Source organism: Tachyglossus aculeatus, chromosome 18, assembly GCF_015852505.1.
Source record: "Tachyglossus aculeatus isolate mTacAcu1 chromosome 18, mTacAcu1.pri, whole genome shotgun sequence".
Classification (NCBI taxonomy): Eukaryota; Metazoa; Chordata; class Mammalia; order Monotremata; family Tachyglossidae; genus Tachyglossus; species Tachyglossus aculeatus.
This window is the reverse complement of record NC_052083.1, coordinates 38,608,181-38,628,192: the sequence shown is the minus strand read 5'-3', so window position 1 is coordinate 38,628,192 and position 20,012 is coordinate 38,608,181. Positions and strand designations below refer to the sequence as shown.

The following is a 20,012-nucleotide window of genomic DNA, read 5'->3' as shown; positions in this document are numbered from 1 at the left end:
GCCCAAAGTCACACAGCTGGCAAGTGGTGGAGCCGGGATTAGAACCCGTGACCTCTAGACTCCCAAACCCGGGCTCTTTCCACTGAGCCGCGCTGTGCGGATAATAATAATAATGATGGCATTTATTAAGCGCTTACTATGTGCAAAGCACTGTTCTAAGCGCTGGATCTCCCCGCCCTTCATTTTCAAAGATAAAGATGCGACTGATGGTGGAATTGTGGCTGCCAATTAATCATTCCCTGAGTGCTCACTGTGGGCAGAGCACCTTGGGAGAGTACTCAGTAGCCACTGTCTACAGAACCCTGTACTAAACCCTCGGGAGAAGATGTACTCAATCCCCGCCCTCAATTTACCGGGGAAGACAGACCAATAATAATTCAGATAGGAGGAAGAAGTGCTAGAATATTTGAGTCTGTACATATCTATTCTATTTATTTTATTTTGTTAGTATGCTTGGTTTTGTTCTCTGTCTCCCCCTTTTAGACTGTGAGCCCACTGTTGGGTAGGGACTGTCTCTACATGTTGCCATCTTGTACTTCCCAAGCGCTTAGTACAGTGCTCTGCACACAGTAAGCGCTCAAAAAATATGACTGATTGATTGATTAGAGGGAGGTTGTAAATGCCAAGGTGCGGAGTGTGGAGGCGAAAGTTGGGAAGTTGGAGCCTGGGGAGAAGAGAAAGGAAGGTCTCTTACGGGTGACAGGACTCCATTTTGAACTCCGACGCCTTCATTTATTTGTTAGCGTTTATTGAGCACTTACAGTAATAATAATAATAATACCACTACTCACTGTGAGCAAAGCCCTATAATAACAGTTACGGCATTTGTTAAGTGCTTAATATGTGCCAAGCACCGTTAAACGGTGTTAACAGATGAATAACTGTGATGCCTGTCCTCTGCAGTGTAAGGGGAGAGGCAGACGCTCATCGGATAGCTACAATGGGAATAGGATGGAAAAAAACCCGGCTACAACTAACACTATCCCAGAGTGAGACGGTAAATGCATAAATAAATGCACAGGGGAAGACTAGAGTCTGATGTGCTGTTACAACCAGGGGTGGTGGAAATTTATCGGGGAAGCTTCCCCGAAGGAGGAGGATTTCTGGGGACTTGGAAGAAGGGGGTCTGGCGGGGTTGGAGGCGGAGGGAGTTTCAGGGTGAGGGACGGTTCGAAGGACAGCTGAGGAAGGGAGAGGAAAGGAGAAGGAGAAGGCGACTGGAAGGCCTCGGACCGATCTGCGGCGGAGAGATCCGAGGATACGGGATGGGTGGGAAATGGCGTTTGGGAAGGACGTCGGAGCCGCTGGAGGTAGGACTGTCTGGGGGGAAGAAAAATTGGAGGCAGGGAGGCTATGGGCAGGTTGAGGGGTGGAGGGCGATGGGGAGAGCGAAATCATAGCCGAGGTTGGAGCTTCTGGGAGGAGATGTAGTCGACGGTGATGGAGACAGGAGGGGTTGGTGTCCGTGGTCCGGCCCGAGATCAGGAAGTGTCCAGCTTGCCGAAGAAATAGAGGGCCACCCCCACGGCGACGATCTGACAGGGGAAGAACAGGCGTAAGGGACAAGGGGCAGAGCCGGGATTAGAACCCATGACCTTCCGACGCCCAGGCGTGGGCTGTATCCACTACACCATGGGAAGAGACTGTATCTGGCCTGATTGTTCATTCATTCATTCATTCGATCGTATTTATTGAGCGCTTACTGTGTGCAGAACACTGGACTAAGCGCTTGGGAAGTACAAGTTGGCAACATAATTAACATAACATAAGATAGAATGTCTTCTATATACCCCAGCACTTACAACAGCGTTTTTAAAATATTATATAATAATAATAATAATGATGATGGTATTTGTTAAGCACTTACTATGTGCAAAGCACTGTTCCAAGCACTTGGGGGATACAAGGTAATCAGGTCATCCCACGTGGGGCTCACAGTCTTAAGCAGCGTGGTTCAGTGGAAAGAGCATGGGCTTTGGAGTCAGAGGTCATGGGTTCGCATCCCCGCTCTGCCAATTGTCAGCTGTGTGACCTTGGGCAAGTCACTTCACTTCTCTGGGCCTCAGTTGCCTCATCTGTAAAATGGGGATTAAGAATGGGAGCCCCCCGTGGGACAACCTGATCACCTTGTAACCTCCCCAGCGTTGAGAACAGTGCTTTGCACATAGTAAGCGCTTAATAAATGCCATTATTATTATTATTATGAATCCCCATTTTACAGATGAGGGAACTGAGGCCCAGAGAAGTGAAGTGGCTTGCCCCAGTTCACACAGCTGACAAGTGGCAGAGCCGGGGTTCGAACCCATGACCTCTGGCTCCCAAGGCCATGTTCTTTCCGCTGAGCCGCGCTGTTTCTCTCCCCCAGCGCTTAGTACAGTACACGACACATAGAAAGTTAAATACCACAGGGATTGTTATTATTATGAGGGAGAGTTGACCCCTGCAGGCCCAGCCTCCCACCCCAAACTTCCCTTCTTCAACTGTCCCCTTCTCCAGGAAGCCCTCCGGCCCTGTCAGCCCCAACCCCAAATGCTTAGTACAGCGCTCTGTACTAAGGTCGGAGATGACAGGATGACATAACTGAGGCACGGAGAAGTTAAGCGGCTTGCCCGAGGTCGCACAGCAGGCGAGTGATGGAGCCAGGATTAGAACCCACGTCCTCTGACTCCCAAGCCCGGGCTGTTTCCACTGAGCCACACTGCTTCTTACCAGATGAGATAACTGAGGCCCAGAAACGTTAAGTGACTTGCCCAAAGTCACACAGCTGACAATTGGCAGAGCTGGGATTTGAACCCACGACCTTCCTCCCTTCAAGGCCCTACTGAGAGCTCACCTCCTCCAGGAGGCCTTCCCAGACTGAGCCCCTTCCCTCCTCTCCCCCTCCTCCCCCTCTCCATCCCCCTCATCTTACCTCCTTCCCTTCCCCACAGCACCTGTATATATGTATATATGTTTGTACATATTTATTACTCTATTTATGTATCTATTTATTTTACTTGTACATATCTTCTATTTATTTTATTTCATTCGTATGTTTGGTTTTGTTCTCTGTCTCTCCCGTTTTAGACTGTGAGCCCACCGTTGGGTAGGGACTGTCTCTATATGTTGCCAACTTGGACTTCCCAAGCGCTTAGTCCAGTGCTCTGCACACAGTAAGCGCTCAATAAATATGATTGATTGATTGATTGCTCTGCACACAGTAAGTGCTCAATAAATGTGATTGAATGAATGAATGAACCCAGCCTTAACCCTTTGTATAGTGCTCCCTTCTTTTCCACCTTCTGTGGGTAGTCTGGAGGGGTGGGATAGTGTCCCCGTCCCTCTGGTCCCCACTGGGAAGGGAGAAGAGGGGGTCTGCTCACCTCCAGCGCCCCGATTCCGGCCATCACCCCTTTGACCACCGTAGCACTGGTCCATCTTTCCCACACGAAGCAGCCCTGCGGGACGGGAGAAAAAAAGACAAGCAGTTAGGTGTAGTGGGGATTAAGACTGTGAGCCCCCCGTGGGACAACCTGATCACCTTGTAAATTAAAAAAAAAAAATAATGATGGCATTTATTAAGCGCTTACTACATTGTAATAATAATCATGATAATAATAATAATGGCGTTTATTAAGCGCTTACTACAGCACTGTTCTAAGCACTGGGGAGGTTGCAAAGTGATCAGGTTGTCCCACGTGGGGCTCACAGTCTTAATCCCCTTTTTACAGACGAGGGAGCTGAGGCCCAGAGAAGTGAAGTGACTGGCCCGAAGTCACACAGCGGACAGTTGGCGGAGCCGGGATTTGAACCCGTGACCTCTGACTCCAAAGCCCGGGCTCTTTCCACTGAGCCATGCTGCTGTAACATCCCCAGCGTGCTTTGCACAGAGTAAGCGCTTAATAAATGCCATTATTATTATGATTATCATTGTTATAGAGCACGGGCCCAGGAGTCAGGTGGTCACGTGGCTCAGTGGAAAGAGCCCGGGCTTTGGAGTCAGGGGTCATGGGTTCGAATCCCGGCTCCACCACAAGTCTGCTGTGTGGCCTTGGGCAAGTCACTTAACTTCTCTGAGCCTTGGTTACCTTATCTGTAAAAATGGGGATTAAGACTGTGAGCCCCACGTGAGACAACTTGATCACACTGTATCCCCCCCAGCGCTTAGAACAGTGCTTTGCACATAGTAAGCACTTAACAAACACCATTATTATTATTATTATGGGTTCTAATCCCGGCTCTGCCCCTTGTCTGCTGTGTGACCTAGGGCACCTCACTTCACTTCTCTGGGCCACAGTTATCTCATCTTGGAAAATGGGGATTGAGATTGGGAGCCCCATGTGGGATAGGGACTGTGTCTAATCTGATTTGCTTGTATCCACCCCAGCGCTTAGTACAGTGCTTGGTCCATTCAAATACCACAGTCATTAAGTCATGAGAAGCAGTGTGGCTCAGTGGAAAGAGCCCGGGCTTTGGAGCCAGAGGTCATGGGTTCAAATCCCATCATCCCATCATGGGTTCATCTCCCCTTTCTAGACTGTGAGCCCATTGTTGGGTAGGGACCGTCTCTCTATGTTGCCAACTTGGACTTCCCAAGCGCTTAGTACAGTGCTCTGCACACAGTAAGCGCTCAGTAAATACGATTGAACGAATGAATGAGTCAGAGGTCACGGGTTCAAATCCCGGCTCTGTCGATTGTCAGCTGTGTGACTTTGGGCAAGTCACTTCACTTCTCTGGGTCTCAGTGACCTCATCTGTAAAAAGGGGATGAAGACTGTGAGCCCCCGTGGGACAACCTGATCACTTTGTAACCTCCCCAGTGCTTAGAACAGTGCTTTGCACATAGTAAGCGCTTAATAAATGCCATCATCATTATTATTATTATTATTATTATTAAAAAGCCCTCTACCCTCCCTCCCCCTCAGCTCACTCTCTCTGCTTCTCCCAAGCCAACCTTCTTACCGTTGTCTCCCCCTTCTAGACTGTGAGCCCATTGTTGGGTAGGGACCATCTCTATATGTTGCCAACTTGTCCTTCCCAAGCGCTTAGTACAGCGCTCTGCACACAGTAAGCGCTCAATAAATACGATTGAATGAATGAATGAATGGCCTGAGATGTTTGTACATATTTATTACTCTATTTATTTTACTTGTACATATTTAGTCTATTTATTTTGTCTTGTTAATATGTTTGGTTTTGTTCTCTGTCTCCCCCTTCTAGACCGTGAGCCCGCTGTTGGGTAGGGACCGTCTCTAGATGTTGCCAACTTGGACTTCCCAAGCCCTTAGTCCAGCGTTCTGCACACAGTAAGCGCTCAATAAATACTATTGAATGAATGAATGAATGGCCTGAGATGTTTATACATATTTATAACTCTATTTATTTTACTTGTACATATTTATTCTATTTATTTTATCTTGTTAATATGTTTGGTTTTGTTCTCTGTCTCTCCCTTCTAGACTGTGAGCCCGCTGTTGGGTAGGGACTGTCTCTAGATGTTGCCAATTTGGACTTCCCAAGCGCTTAGTCCAGCGCTCTGCACACAGTAAGCGCTCAATAAATACGATTGAATGAATGAATGAATGCCAGCGCTCGCCTCTTCCACCTCCATGCCGTTCCCCCTCATCCCAGAACGCCCTCCCACCACAAATCCCTCCCCTCCAACCCCAAATCCCATCTCCTACACGGCTTTCCCACCCAGCCACCTTAGGGCAGACGGACGGATCACCAGGCTCCCTGCCCCGTCCCACCATCCGCTCCCGGCGTTGGGGTTGGGGGGTCCCCCCGAACAAGATTCCCACCCCCGTCGGTCCCTCAGTACCTGGATGGTGTCTACACTTGCTACCGCTCCTGTGCACCGGATGGTTGTATTCTGGCAGCAATATGCTGGGTAGACCTTGGCCATGTTGAAGAAGGGGGAATCCTCAAAGTCCGCGTAGCCATTGATGCCACAGCAACACAGCTGGAAGCGAGGGGAGCGGGCCTCAGCATCGCCGTGGGCAAGGCCAAGGGCCACCGGAGTTCCTCTCCCCCAGTAGCGTGGAGGGTGGACGGGAGGCCTCCATCCTACTCTTCCCACCTCCTCCCCACCCAGCCCCGCCGGGCTGAAACGGGGGCCCGAGGTCAATCAATCAATCAATCAATCAATCAATCGTATTTATTGAGCGCTTACTGTGTGCAGAGCACTGCACTAAGCGCTTGGGAAGGACAAGTTGGCAGCATATAGAGACAGTCCCTACCCAACAGTGGGCTCACAGTCTAAAAGGGGGAGACAGAGAACAAAACCAAACATACTAACAAAATAAAATAAATAGAATAGATATGTACTAGTAAAATAAATAAATACATAAATGAGTAATAAATATGTAATAAATAGAGTAATAAATATGTACAAACATATATACATATATACAGGTGCTGTGGGGAAGGGAAGGAGGTAAGATGGGGGGGATGGAGAGGGGGACGAGGGGGAGAGGAAGGAAGGGGCTCAGTCTGGGAAGGCCTCCTGGAGGAGGTGAGCTCTCAGTAGGGCCTTGAAGGGAGGAAGAGAGCTAGTTTGGCGGATGGGCAGAGGGATTGGGGGCATTCCAGGCCCGGGGGATGACGTGGGCCGGGGGTCGAACCCAAGGCTCAGAAAGGGCTGATGACCTGCCCCGCGTCACACGGCGGCAGGGCCCGGCCTGGCCTTCTACACTGTGAGCCCGCTGTTGGGTAGGGACCGTCTCTAGATGTTGCCAACTTGGATTTCCCAAGTGCTCTGCGCACAGTAAGCACTCAATCAATACGACTGAATGAATGGCCTGAGATGTTTGTACATATTTATTACTCTATTCATTTATTTTATCTTGTTAATATGTTTTGTTTTGTTGTCTGTCCTCCCCCCCACTCTAGACTGTGAGCCCACTGTCGGGTAGGGACCGTCTCTAGATGTTGCCAAGTTGGACTTCCCAAGCGCTTAGTCCGGTGCTCTGCGCACAGCAAGCGCTCAATAAATATGATTGAATGAATGAATGAATGAATGGCCTGAGATGTTTGTACATATTTATTACTCTATTTATTTTACCTTGTTAATATGTTTTGTTTTGTTGTCTGTCCCCCCCTTTCTAGACTGTAAGCCCACTGTTGGGTAGGGACTGTCTCTGTATGTTGCCAACTTGTACTTTCCAAGCGCTTAGTACAGTGCTCTGCACACAGTAAGCGCTCAATAAATATGATTGATTGGTGAGCCCGCTGACGGGTAGGGACCGTCTCTAGATGTTGCCAACTTGGACTTCCCAAGCGCTTAGTACAGTGCTCTGCACACAGTAAGCGCTCAATAAATATGATTGAATGAATGAATGAATGGCCTGAGATGTTTGTACATATTTATTACCCTATTTATTTTACTTGTACATATTCATTCTATTTATTTTATCTTGTTAATATGTTTTGTTTTGTTGTCTGTCTCCCCGCTTCTAGACTGTGAGCCCGCTGTCGGGTAGGGACCGTCTCTAGATGTTGCCAACTTGGACTTCCCAAGCGCTTAGTCCAGTGCTCTGCGCACAGTAAGCACTTAATTAATACGATTGAAAGAATGAATGAATGAATGGCCTGAGACGTTTGCACATATTTATTACTCTATTTATTTTACTTGTACATCTTTATTCTATTTATTTTATCTTGTTAATATGTTTTGTTTTGTTGTCTGTCCCCCCCTTCTAGACCGTGAGCCCGCTGTTGGGTAGGGACCATCTCTATATGCTGCCAACTTGGACTTCCCAAGAGCTTAGTACAGTGCTCTGCGCACAGTAAGCGCTCAATAAATACAATTGATTTATTATCATATAATAAATATAAATAATAGTATTATTATAATATAATTTATAATAAATATAAATAACAACATTCATTATATAATAATAAATTATATTATTTATGATTATAAATACCACCCCAGGGGGGGTCCGAGGGGCCCTGCAGCCGGGAGCCCCAGAGGCCGGCGGAGCAAGTGAGGGGGTAGGGACTGTCTCTATATGTTGCCAGCTTGTACTTCCCAAGCGCTTAGTACAGTGCTCTGCACACAGTAAGCGCTCAATAAATACGATTGATTGATTGATTCTGGGATTGAACCCCAGGCCGGCCCGTGATGGAGCCCACCTTAACTGGTCCGTGGGGGACGGGGGAGGGTATGGACTCTCTGATGCCCACCCCCACATCTTGACCCTTCTAGTATCCTCCCATGGCCTTAGTACAGTGCTTGGCACATAGTAAGCACCGCATGGCTACTATGGAGGCAGGACGGGGTAGGGGAGTGAGAGGGCGAGGGGGCCGGGGAGGGAAGGGGCCTATCAGCTCACCATCTCCATCGTGCTGTTCCAGGCCTGGGTGAAAGACTCTTGGCTGCCATACTCCTTCCGGATTAAGGATCTACTCCGGTGGGACCGGGGGGGGCTCGGGCTAGAATGAAAATCCGAGACTAGAGCCGGGTGGTGGGTAAGGAGGTAAACCTGTTCTTTGGGGGCTCCAAGTTCCAGAACAGTCCCCTCAACAAAGTGAGAGGACTGCTATTCAGTGAACATAATAATAATAATAATAATAATAATAATAATAATAATGATAATAATGGCACTTATTAAGCCCTTACTATGTGCAGAGCACTGTTCTAATCGCTGGGGAATGTACAAGGTGATCAGGTTGTCCCACGTGGGGCTCACAGTCTTCATCCCCATTTTCCAGATGAGGGAACTGAGGCCCAGAGAAGTGAAGTGACTTGCCCAAAGCCACACAGCTGACGAGTGGTGGAGCCGGGATTTGAACCCATGACCCCTGACTCCAAAGCCCGGGCTCTTTCCACTGAGCCACGCTGCTTCTCTTATCCACCAACTCTATTATATTATACTCTCCCAAGCGCTTAGTACGGTTCTCAGCACGTAGGAAGCGCTCAATAAATACGACTGATTTCCACTGCTTTGCGTAGGGCGCTTGGCGGGCTGGGATCTGGATATTGGATCCATCCTGATCCCTATCTTGTATATCTGGGATATCTTGTACATATTTGCTGTTCTATTTATTTTATTAATGAGGTGCATCTAAGCTTTACTTCTATTTCTAGACTGTGAGCCTACTGTTGGGTACGGACTGTCTCTATATGTTGCCAACTTGTACTTCCCAAGCGCTTAGTACAGTGCTCTGCACACAGTAAGCGCTCAATAAATACGATTGATGATGATTTATTTTGTTAATGAGGTGCATCTTAGCTTTACTTCCATTTCTAGACTGTGAGCCCACTGTTGGGTAGGGACTGTCTCTATATGTTGCCAACTTGTACTTCCCAAGCGCTTAGTACAGTACTCTGCACACAGTAAGCGCTCAATAAATACGATTGATTGATTGATTGATTCTGATGACGACACCTGTCCACGTATTTGGTTTTGTTGTCTGTCTCCCCCTTCCAGACTGTGAGCCCGTTGTTGGGTTGGGAAGCAGCCTGGCTCAGTGGAAAGAGCCCGGGCTTTGGAGTCAGAGGTCGTGGGTTCAAATCCCGGCTCCGCCACTTGTCAGCTGTGTGACTTTGGGCAAGTCACTTCTCTGGGCCTCAGTTTCCTTATCTGTAAAATGGGGATGAAGACTGCGAGCCCCACGTGGGACAACCTGATTACCTTGTATCTACCCCAGCGCTTAGAACGGTGCTTGGAACATAGTAAACGCTTAACAAATACCAACATTATTATTATTATTATTAGGGACTGTCTCTGTATGTTGCCGACTTGTACTTCCCAAGCGCTTAGAACAGTGCTCTGCACACAGTAAACACTCAATAAATACGATTGAATGAATGAGTGAATGAACGAATGGGGACTCGCAGTCTAAAACCGGAGCTGGGGGAGGTCAGGGAGACGGCAGGGGAAATTCGGGTAGGAAAAAGCCATAATAACCGCGACATTGATAGAGACTTGGGAAGCCAATGGACACGGCTGTCAGGAAGGGAGAGTCCCGGAGCGATTCACTTCCCTTCTCTGTGCCCCAGTTACCTCATCTTGTAAAGCGAGGATGGAGACTGTGAGCCCCACGTGTGTCCAACCCTGTTTGCCTGCATCCACCCCAGTGCTTAGTACAGTGCCCGGAACCTAGTAAACGTTTTAACAAATACCACAGTTATTATTATTACCATTGTTTGGTAGACCAGGGCGACCACCATGGCGATGATTTCGGCCATGAAGACGAGGATGAGAATGCCAGAGAACTGCAGGGGGAGAGGGAAGTGAGAGACCCGGATTGGGGTGGGGGGAGGAGGAGGACTGGCCCCCCAGGAAGGGGGGGATGAGGGGGTTCCCCAAATACTCACCATTAAGAGGAGCTGCCTGCTCTCCTTCAGGGCCGCAAAGCAGCCCAGGACGCTGAGGAGGATCAGGACCCATCCCACGGCGATGAGAACCGAGCCCACTTTGGTCCGGTCCAGGGATACCCAGAAGCCCTCGCCCAGGAGGGTGCCACCAGCCAGCTGCCAGGGGGGAAAAAGGAATCCGAGGGAGAAGGGAAGGGGTGGGAGGGAGAAAATCAGGGAGCAGAGGAAGGGGCACCAGGAAGAGGGAAGGAAAAGTCAAAGAGCCACCACTCCTGTTATCGACAAGTAGGGTGCAAAATAGGTTAATCGGTGTAAATCGGCCGCAGGGTTCTTGTACCCAGGGTGGTGACGCAGAGAGGAAAAATGACTCGGAGACATGAGTTCAGATACAGCAGGAAAGAAGGAAAGTGGCTACCTGCCCGTTCGCCTCCCGGGAGAGGGACGAGTGACAAGCAGCCCCGATCCCAGCCGCTTCTTCCTCTTTTATTGGGTTTCAAATCCGTGCTACACAAAGGATTCCTGAGAGTAGTGCCGGACGTGAGGCCTTGGCATTCCTAGATCCCAAGTTAAAGTACAACTGTTTGTTTGGCATGGTTTGGTTAGTGTTAAAATCCCCGTTTACAAGATGTTATCAGGAGATAAAGGTCAACACAGGATGGGGACATTCCAGACAGAGAGGGGCCGCTTTGGTTAATGTTACTTTACAAACACTGGAGTGCTTTCGGTCTGCACAAAATAAAGGGTTACTGTTGGTATGCACAAGATGGAGTCAGTCATGCCAAGTTTGCTGGTAGACAACACTCCCACCCCACAACCAACCACACTGAAACATTCTGGGAGAGCAGGTAGAGGAGCAGTGCGGCTCAGTGGATAGAGCACGAGCCTAGGGGTCAGAAGGACTTGGGTTCCGATCCCTGTTATGCCACTTGTTTACTGTGTGACGACGGGCAAGTCACTTCACTTCTCTGGGCCTCAGTGACCTCCTCTGGAAAATGGGGATTAAGAGTGTGAGCCCCACGTGGGACAGGGACTGTGTCCAACCTGATTGACTTACGAGAAGCAGCATGGCTCAGTGGAAGGAGCACGGGCTTTGGAGTCTATTTATTTATTTTACTTGTACATATCTATTCTATTTATTTTATTTTGTTACTATGGTTGGTTTTGTTCTCTGTCTCCCCCTTTTAGACTGTGAGCTCACTGTTGGGTAGGGACTGTCTCTATATGTTGCCAACTTGGACTTCACAAGCGCTTAGTCCAGTGCTCTGCACACAGTAAGTGCTCAATAAATACGATTGATGATGATGATGATGAGTCAGAGGTCGTAGGTTCGAATCCCGGCTCTGCCACGTGTCTGCTGTGTGACCTTAGGCAAGTCACTTAACTTCTCAGAGACTGAGTTACCTCATCTGTAAAATGGGGGTGATGACTGTGAGCCCCGTGCAGGACAACCTGATCACCTTGTATCCCCCCCAGTGCTTAGAACAGTGCTTTGCACATAGTAAGCGCTTAACAAATGCCATTATTATTATTATTGTATCTACCCCAATGCTTAGAACAGTGCTTGGCAAATAGTAAGTGCTTAATAAGTGCTATTATTAATAATAATTTATTTATTTATCGTGTTAATGATCTGGCCTTACTTCTATTTATTCTGATGACTTGACACCTGTCCACATGTTTGGTTTTGTTGTCTGTCTCCCCCTCCTAGACTGTGAGCCCACTGTTGGGTAGGGATTGTCTCTGTATATTTCCAACTTGTACTTCCCAAGCGCTGAGTACAGTGCAGGGACTGTCTCTGTATGTTGCCAACTTGGACTTCCCAAGCGCTGAGTACAGTGCTCTGCACACAGTAAGCGCTCAATAAATATGATTGAATGAGTGAATGAATTATAATAATAATAATAATAAGATTGGGGTTAGGTGGGGCAGGGGGAAGGCCAGCAAACCCAACCTGAGTCTGGAGCAGCCTGGGGGGAAAGATGGACAGTCAGACCGGATCATCATCATCAATCGTATTTATTGAGCGCTTACTATGTGCACAGCACTATACAAGCGCTTACCACAGTCCTCAGGGCCTTCAGGATAGATTTTGGAAACCTCAGAATCCATCAATCAGGAGCACTTACTGGACACCTACTGTTTACAGCGCACTTTGGGGAGTACCAGAGAGATCTGGTCTTTTACTTACAGAACTAACGGTCTGATGGGAGAGTCAGGCAGGCATAAATTATCGACCCCAATTTGTCCAGGAAAATGTGATTGATTTTAGGAGTGACCCAAAGTGCAGGTTTGGTTCCTGAAACAGGGACTAAGGCAGCCTTCCCGGTAGAAAAATGAAAAACAGGCTTTAGCCACTTGCTTTGAGGCTTGCTTTCGTTTATCTCAAAGCAAGTGGGTAAAGCCTGTTTTTCATTTTTCTACCGGGAACAGAGACAAACGAGGAAGAATCCCTTTTGTCTCGAACGGGCAGCAAACTGACCGTAGGCAAGGAGCCCGGGCCCACCCATGGGTGCCGGAAAGGGTGGGCCAATGTTTGAGCACCCTGGCTTCTGCGGGAGTGAACGCGGATGAGGATGGACAGACACGCAAATGCTCTAAATTATGTATTAGAGATTGGGAGTGGGAGGAAGAACAGAGATACGACGGGTAATGCAAGAGAATGGAAAGATGAATAAATAAGCAGATGGAGAAGCAGGGTTCGTAGATCGATGGCTAAGTGAGTGCTAAATGCAGCTGGCGGTTTTCGCCGGTCGGGACTGGAAATTATTCAGGGAAGGCTTTCTGGAAGACGTGGGATTTCATGAAGGCTGCGGTGTGGAAGCTTGGGCCTGGGAGAAGAGGAGAAGGGAGGGGATTCTGGTGGGGGTGGTGTGAGCAAAGTGCTGGAGGAGATAGAGTCCTGAGCAAGGCACAGTAATCAATTGACTGTATTTATTGAGTGCTTACTATGTGCGGGACACTGTACTAAGCGCTTGGGAGAGTACCATGCAACAGAATCAGCAGACACGAGCCCTGCCCACAACAAGAAGCAGTGTGGCCTGGGAGACAGAAGGACCTGGGTTCTAATCCCAGCTCCATGCCACCTGTCTGCTGTGGGACCTTGGGCAAGTCACTTCACTTCTCTGGGCCTCAGTTCCCTCATCTGGAAAATGGGGATTAAGAGCGTGAGCCCCACGTAGGGCATGGGCTGCGTCCGACCTGATTTGCTTTTATTCACCCCAGCGCTGAGTACGGCGCCTGGCACGTAGTAAGCGTTTAACAAAGACCACAGTTAATTTATCGTTATTATAACGAGCTTATAGTATGGAGGGGGGAAGAGTAAGACTGAGGGAAAGAGCAGAGCGTGTAAACAAGCGGGCAGGGATCATGCCCACCGACTTTATCGTACTCTCCCAAGCGCCTAGTACAGTGCTGGGCCCACTGTCAGCACTCAAATGCCAGTGGTCTACTAACCGGTGAGACCTGATGTGTGGCATGGACTAGAGGAGAGAGCACAGCCCAGGGATTCCAGAGACCTGGGTTCTAATCCTACTCCATCATCATCATCGATCGCATTTATTGAGCGCTTACTGTGTGCAGAGCACTGTACTAAGCGCTTGGGAAGTACAAGTTGGCAACATACAGAGACAGTGCCTACCCAACAGTGGGCTCACAGTCTAAAAGGTGGGCTCACAGTCTACTACTCCACCACGTACCTGCTATGCGACCATCATCCAGTCGCTTCAATTCTCTGGGCCCCAGTTTCCTCATCTGTAAAACGGGGGGATTCAATACCGGACCTTCCCTCCCATTGAGATTGTGAGCCCCATGGGGGACCGGAGCAGGATCCCAACTTAATTATCTCGTATCTATCTCAGGGCGTAGTACTTAGTAAGCACTTAGCAAATATCGCTAATACTATTATAACATTGTTGTTACAGTGGAGTCTTAAAAGGATGAGGACCGGGGTCATCGGCGATGTTGAAGAGTGCGGTCTCAGCGGACTGAAGTGGGTGGGTGGGGAGGAAAATGAAGGCAGCCCATGAGTACACCCCACCTTAGAGGAGTTTGAGGCATGGGAGCCCGGAGATGGGGCAGTAAAGGAAACGAAACCTTTTTAATGAATGAATTAACGAAAGCTTTTTAATGAATTAAAGAATGAGTGAGACGGGAGCGTGTTTGGAGGCAGGGAGGAAGGCATCAGTAAAGAATTTTGGAGAGATTGAAAACGGCAGGAGGAGGAGAGAGAAAGGAGGGAGCCTGGGTTTTTAAAGAGTGAGAGGGGGCGGGATCTGAGGCGAGGGGTGATTGAGAGGAAAAAGTAGGAAATTTACAGAGAAATGTTGGGAAAGGAGGCCATGGGGTGGAAGGACAACCTCTGAGGAAGATTCTGCCTGGCGGGGGTCTGTTTTGCCAACAAGGTAGCTAGATTAAAGAGGGATAGAAGAGGAGGAGTTAAAGGTCAGGAGTAGCTGGAGGGGGCTGTGGGCGTGGGAATCAATCAATCAATCGTATTTATTGAGTGCTTACTGTGTGCAGAGCACTGTACTAAGCGCTTGGGAATCCAAGATGGAGGAGGAAGCCCACTGTTGGGTAGGGACTGTCTCTCTATGTTGCCAACTTGTACTTCCCAAGTGCTTAGTACAGTGCTCTGCACACAGTAAGGGCTCAATAAATACGGTTGATTGATTGATTGATTGATTGATTGAATAGTAGTTGCTGAGCAGAAGAGAGAGGGCAGGGTCATCAAAGGCAGTACCCAGCCTCAGGGCCAGTAATTGGGCTCAGATGTCCTCCCACCACCCCAACACCAAGGAGATCCTGCAGTCATTCATTCAGGCCTATTTATTGAGCACGTACTGTGTGCAAAGCACTGTACTAAGCGCTTGGGAGAGTAAATAGACACATTCCCTGCCCACAGTGAGGTAGCTATAATCATGATGGCATTTGTTAAGCGCTTACTATGTGCAAAGCGCTGTTCTAAGCACTTGGGAGAGTAAATAGACATATTCCCTGCCCACAGTGAAGTAGCTATAATCATGATGGCATTTGTTAAGCGCTTACTATGTGCAAAGCACTGTTCCAAGCGCTTGGGAGAGTAAATAGACACATTCCCTGCCCACAGTGAAGTAGCTATAATCATGATGGCATTTGTTAAGCGCTTACTATGTGCAAAGCACTGTTCTAAGCACTTGGGAGAGTAAATAGACACATTCCCTGCCCACAGTGAGGTAGCTATAATCATGATGGCATTTGTTAAGCGCTTACTATGTGCAAAGCACTGTTCTAAGCACTTGGGAGAGTAAATAGACACATTCTCTGCCCACAGTGAGGTAGCTATAATCATGATGGCATTTGTTAAGCGCTTACTATGTGCAAAGCACTGTTCTAAGCGCTTGGGAGAGTAAATAGACACATTCCCTGCCCACAGTGAGGTAGCTATAATAATGATGGCATTTGTTAAGCGCTTACTATGTGCAAAGCACGGTTCTAAGCCGTTTGGGAGAGTAAATAGACACATTCCCTGCCCACAGTGAGGTAGCTATAATCATGATGGCATTTGTTGAGCGCTTACTATGTGCAAAGCACTGTTCTAAGCGCTTGGGAGAGTAAATAGACACATTCCCTGCCCACCGTGAGGTAGCTATAATGATGATGCCATTTGTTGAGCGCTTACTATGTGCAAAGCACGGTTCTAAGCCGTTTGGGAGAGTAAATAGACACATTCCCTGCCCACAGTGAGGTAGCTATAATCATGATGGCATTTGTTGAGCGCTTACTATGTGCAAAGCACTGTTCTAAGCGCTTGGGAGAGTAAATAGACACATTCCCTGCCCACAGTGAGGTAGCTATAATCATGATGGCATTTGTTAAGTGCTTACTATGTGCAAAGCACTGTTCTAAGTGCTGGTCACACTGTGCGCCAGCCCCCCAAGTCCATCTGGTGCTAAAAGCCAGGGCGGGAGGATGGCAGCCCCCGCCCAGTCCCACCCCCGGGCACTTACATAGAGGGTCAGGCTAGAGATGACCATCAGGATCTTTATCCAGCTGAAGCCACCCATCTTGGCTCCTGTGGAGGAAGGGATTTATTTATTTATTTATTTTACTCGTACATATCTATTCTATTTATTTTATTTTGTTAGTATGTTTGGTTTTGTTCTCTGTCTCCCCCTTTTAGACTGTGAGCCCACTGTTGGGTAGGGACTGTCTCTATATGTTGCCAACTTGTACTTCCCAAGCGCTTAGTACAGTGCTCTGCACATAGTAGAAACAGCGTGGCTCAGTGGGGAAGAGCCCGGGCTTTGAAGTCAGAGGTCATGGGTTCAAATCCCGCTCCGCCAATTAGCTGTGTGACTTTGGGCAAGTTACTTAACTTCTCCGGACTTCAGTTACTTCATCTGTACTCCCAGACTGAGCCCCCTCCTTCCTCTCCCCCTCGTCCCCCTCTCCATCTCCCCCGTCTTCCCTCCTTCCCTTCCCCACAGCACATGTATATATGTTCGTACATATTTATCTTTTAGACTGTGAGCCCAATGTTGGGTAGGGACTGTCTCTATATGTTGCCAATTTGTACTTCCCAAGCGCTTAGTACAGTGCTCTGCACATAGGAAGCGCTCAATATATATGATTGATTGATTGATAGTAAGCGCTCAATAAATACGATTGATGATGATGATGATGATGGAGGGGCTGGGTGTGTCGGGGTGCGGCCGCAGACCTCCCCGGCCCCCCAGGACAGACCAGAGCAGGGCGAAAGGATCCCCCAATCCCTCCCCTCCCTCCCCTGCACACACAAACCCATCTCCGGGCCAAACACACGCAGGCGAGCGTGACTGTGGACCCACTTTCAGGGTGCACACACTCACTCTCCCCTCTACGGACCCCCAAACCCCGTTCCCCGCTACAGGCCCACCTGCTCCTTATTTTGTTTTGTTGTCTGTCTCCCCCTTCTATTCATTCATTCATTCAATCGTATTTATTGAGCGCTTACTGTGTGCAGAGCACTGTACTAAGCGCTTGGGAAGTACAATTTGGCCCGTTGTTGGGTAGGGACCGTCTCTATCTGTTGCCGCTTTGCACTTCCCAAGTGCTTAGCTCTCTTCCTCCCTTCAAGGCCCTACTGAGAGCTCACCTCCTCCAGGAGGCCTTCCCAGACTGAGCCCCTTCCTTCCTCTCCCCCTCGTCCCCCCTCCATCCACCTCATCTTATCTCCGTCCCTTCCCCACAGCACCTGTATATATGTTTGTACATATTTATTACTCTATTTATTTATTTCACTTGTACCTTTCTATTTATTTTATTTTGTTAGTATGTTTGGTTTTGTTCTCTGTCTCCCCCTTTTAGACTGTGAGCCCGCTGTTGGGTAGGGACTGTCTCTATGTGTTGCCAATTTGTACTTCCCAAGCGCTTAGTACAGTGCTCTGCACATAGTAAGCGCTCAATAAATACGATTGATGATGATGATGATGACGATGATGTTTGTACATATTTATTACTCTATTTATTTATTTATTTTACTTGTACCTATCTATTCTATTTATTTTATTTTGTTAGTATGTTTGGTTTTGTTCTCTGTCTCCCCCTTTTAGACTGTGAGCCCAATGTTGGGTAGGGACTCTCTCTATATGTTGCCAATTTGTACTTCCCAAGCGCTTAGTACAGTGCTCTGCACATAGTAAGCGCTCAATAAATACGATTGATAATAAATACGATCGATTGATTGCTCTGCACACAGTAAGCGCTCAATAAATATGACTGAATGAATGCTCCTGAGCAAAAGTTTAGCTCAGAGAGTCTCAGTCCAAAGCCTTCCTTGAATTCTAGGGGTTCATGGCTCCGGCACTCCCAGGGGGGCATCTTCCACCCCTCATCCAGGGACTGACCGCTCCCCGCAATCGCCCAGGGACCGAATGACCCCCCAAGTATCCATTCCCTAGTCATTCATTCATTCAATCGTATTTATTGAGCGCTTACTGTGTGCAGAGCACTGTACTAAGCGCTTGGGAAGTCCAAGTTGGCGACATATAGAGATGGTCCCTACCCAACAGTGGGCTCACAGTCTGTGCTTACTGCTTGCAGAGCACTGTACTAAGCCCTTGGGAAATACAAATTGGCAACATATAGAGACGGTCCCTACCCAACAATGGGCTCACAGTCTAGAAGGGGGAGACAGCCAACAAATCAAGTAGACAGGCGTCAATACCATCAGAATAAATGGAATTAAAGCTATAAACACATTATTCATAAAATAAATAGAGTAATAAATATGTACAGATATATACAAGTGCTGTGGGGAAGGGGGTACAAATAGAGTAACAACTATATACAAGTGCTGTGGGGAAGGGGGTACAAATAGAGTAACTCTGCACATGGACCCCCAAACAAATATATATAAAAAACAAATATATACAAATATATACAACATATATATTATATATATACATATAACAAATTTTTACAAGTGCTGTGGGGAAGGGGGTACAAATAGAGTAATATATACAAGTGCTGTGGGGAAGGGGGTACAGATAGAGTAACAAATATATACAAGTGCTGTGGGGAAGGGGGTACAAATAGAGTAACAAATATATACAAGTGCTGTGGGGAAGGGGGTACAGATAGAGTAACAAATATATGCAAGTGCTGTGGGGAAGGGGGTACAAATAGAGTAACAAATATATACGAGTGCTGTGGGGAAGGGGGTACAGATAGAGTAACAAATATATGCAAGTGCTGTGGGGAAGGGGGTACAAACAGAGTAACTCTGCACATGGACCCCCCCAAACAAATATATACAAATAACAAATATAACAAATATATAACAAATATATACAAATATAACAAATATATACAACATATGTATTATATATATATATAACAAATATATATATATATATATATATAACAAATATATATATATATATATATATATATATATATAACAAATATATACAAGTGCTGTGGGGAAGGGGGTACAAATAGAGTAACAAATATATACAAGTGCCGTGAGGAAGGGGGTACAAATAGAGTAATATATACAAGTGCTGTGGGGAAGGGGGTACAAATAGAGTAACAAATATATACAAGTGCCGTGGGGAAGGGGGTACAAATAGAGTAATATATACAAGTGCTGTGGGGAAGGGGGTACAAATAGAGTAACTCTGCACATGGACCCCCAAACAAATATATACAAATAACAAATATATACAAATATATACAAATATAACAAATATATACAACATATATACATATATATATATGTGTGTATATATATATATATACATATATATATATATATATATACAAGTGCTGTGGGGAAGGGGGTAAGGCAGGGCGGGGGTGATGGGGAAGAAGAGAGGAAAAAGGGGGTGGGAAGGCCTCCTGGAGGAGGTGAGCTCTCAGTAGGGCTTTGAAGGGAGGAAGAGGGCTGGTCCTGGGGTGTACCTGGTTGCAGCTGTCCATAGTCCTGCATCAGGGCCATGGCCAGGCCAGACAGAGGAAGAAGAAGAAGGAGAAGATGAAGAAGAAGAAGATGAGGAGGAGGAGAAGGAGGAGGAGGAGAAGAAGGGGGAGGAGGAGGGGAGGAGGAGCAGGGAGAAGCCGGGCCGACACACCCACACGCCCCCCAGCGGCCGCCCGCGACACTGAGCCCCCCAGCCTCCTCCGCGCGTGCGCGCTCCCGGCCCGGTGCTGCCCCCTGCTGCCCCGGCCTGGGAGCGCCCCCACGCCTAGG

General features: G+C 47.8%; 1 protein-coding gene across 1 annotated transcript; it reads right to left on the bottom strand.

Moving 5' to 3' along the window:
* Positions 1-731: 731 nt before the first annotated feature.
* On the bottom strand, positions 732-19,760 carry LOC119940308 (tetraspanin-1-like). The gene is made up of 8 exons (XM_038760511.1): positions 19,724-19,760; positions 16,288-16,352; positions 10,304-10,459; positions 10,128-10,201; positions 8,316-8,415; positions 5,801-5,941; positions 3,363-3,437; positions 732-1,535 (listed from the first exon to the last, which is right to left on the bottom strand). Exons 1-8 carry the CDS (start codon positions 19,758-19,760, stop codon positions 1,482-1,484), a joined length of 702 nt encoding a protein of 233 aa, XP_038616439.1. The 3' UTR covers positions 732-1,481.
* Between the last annotated feature and the right edge of the window lie 252 nt (positions 19,761-20,012).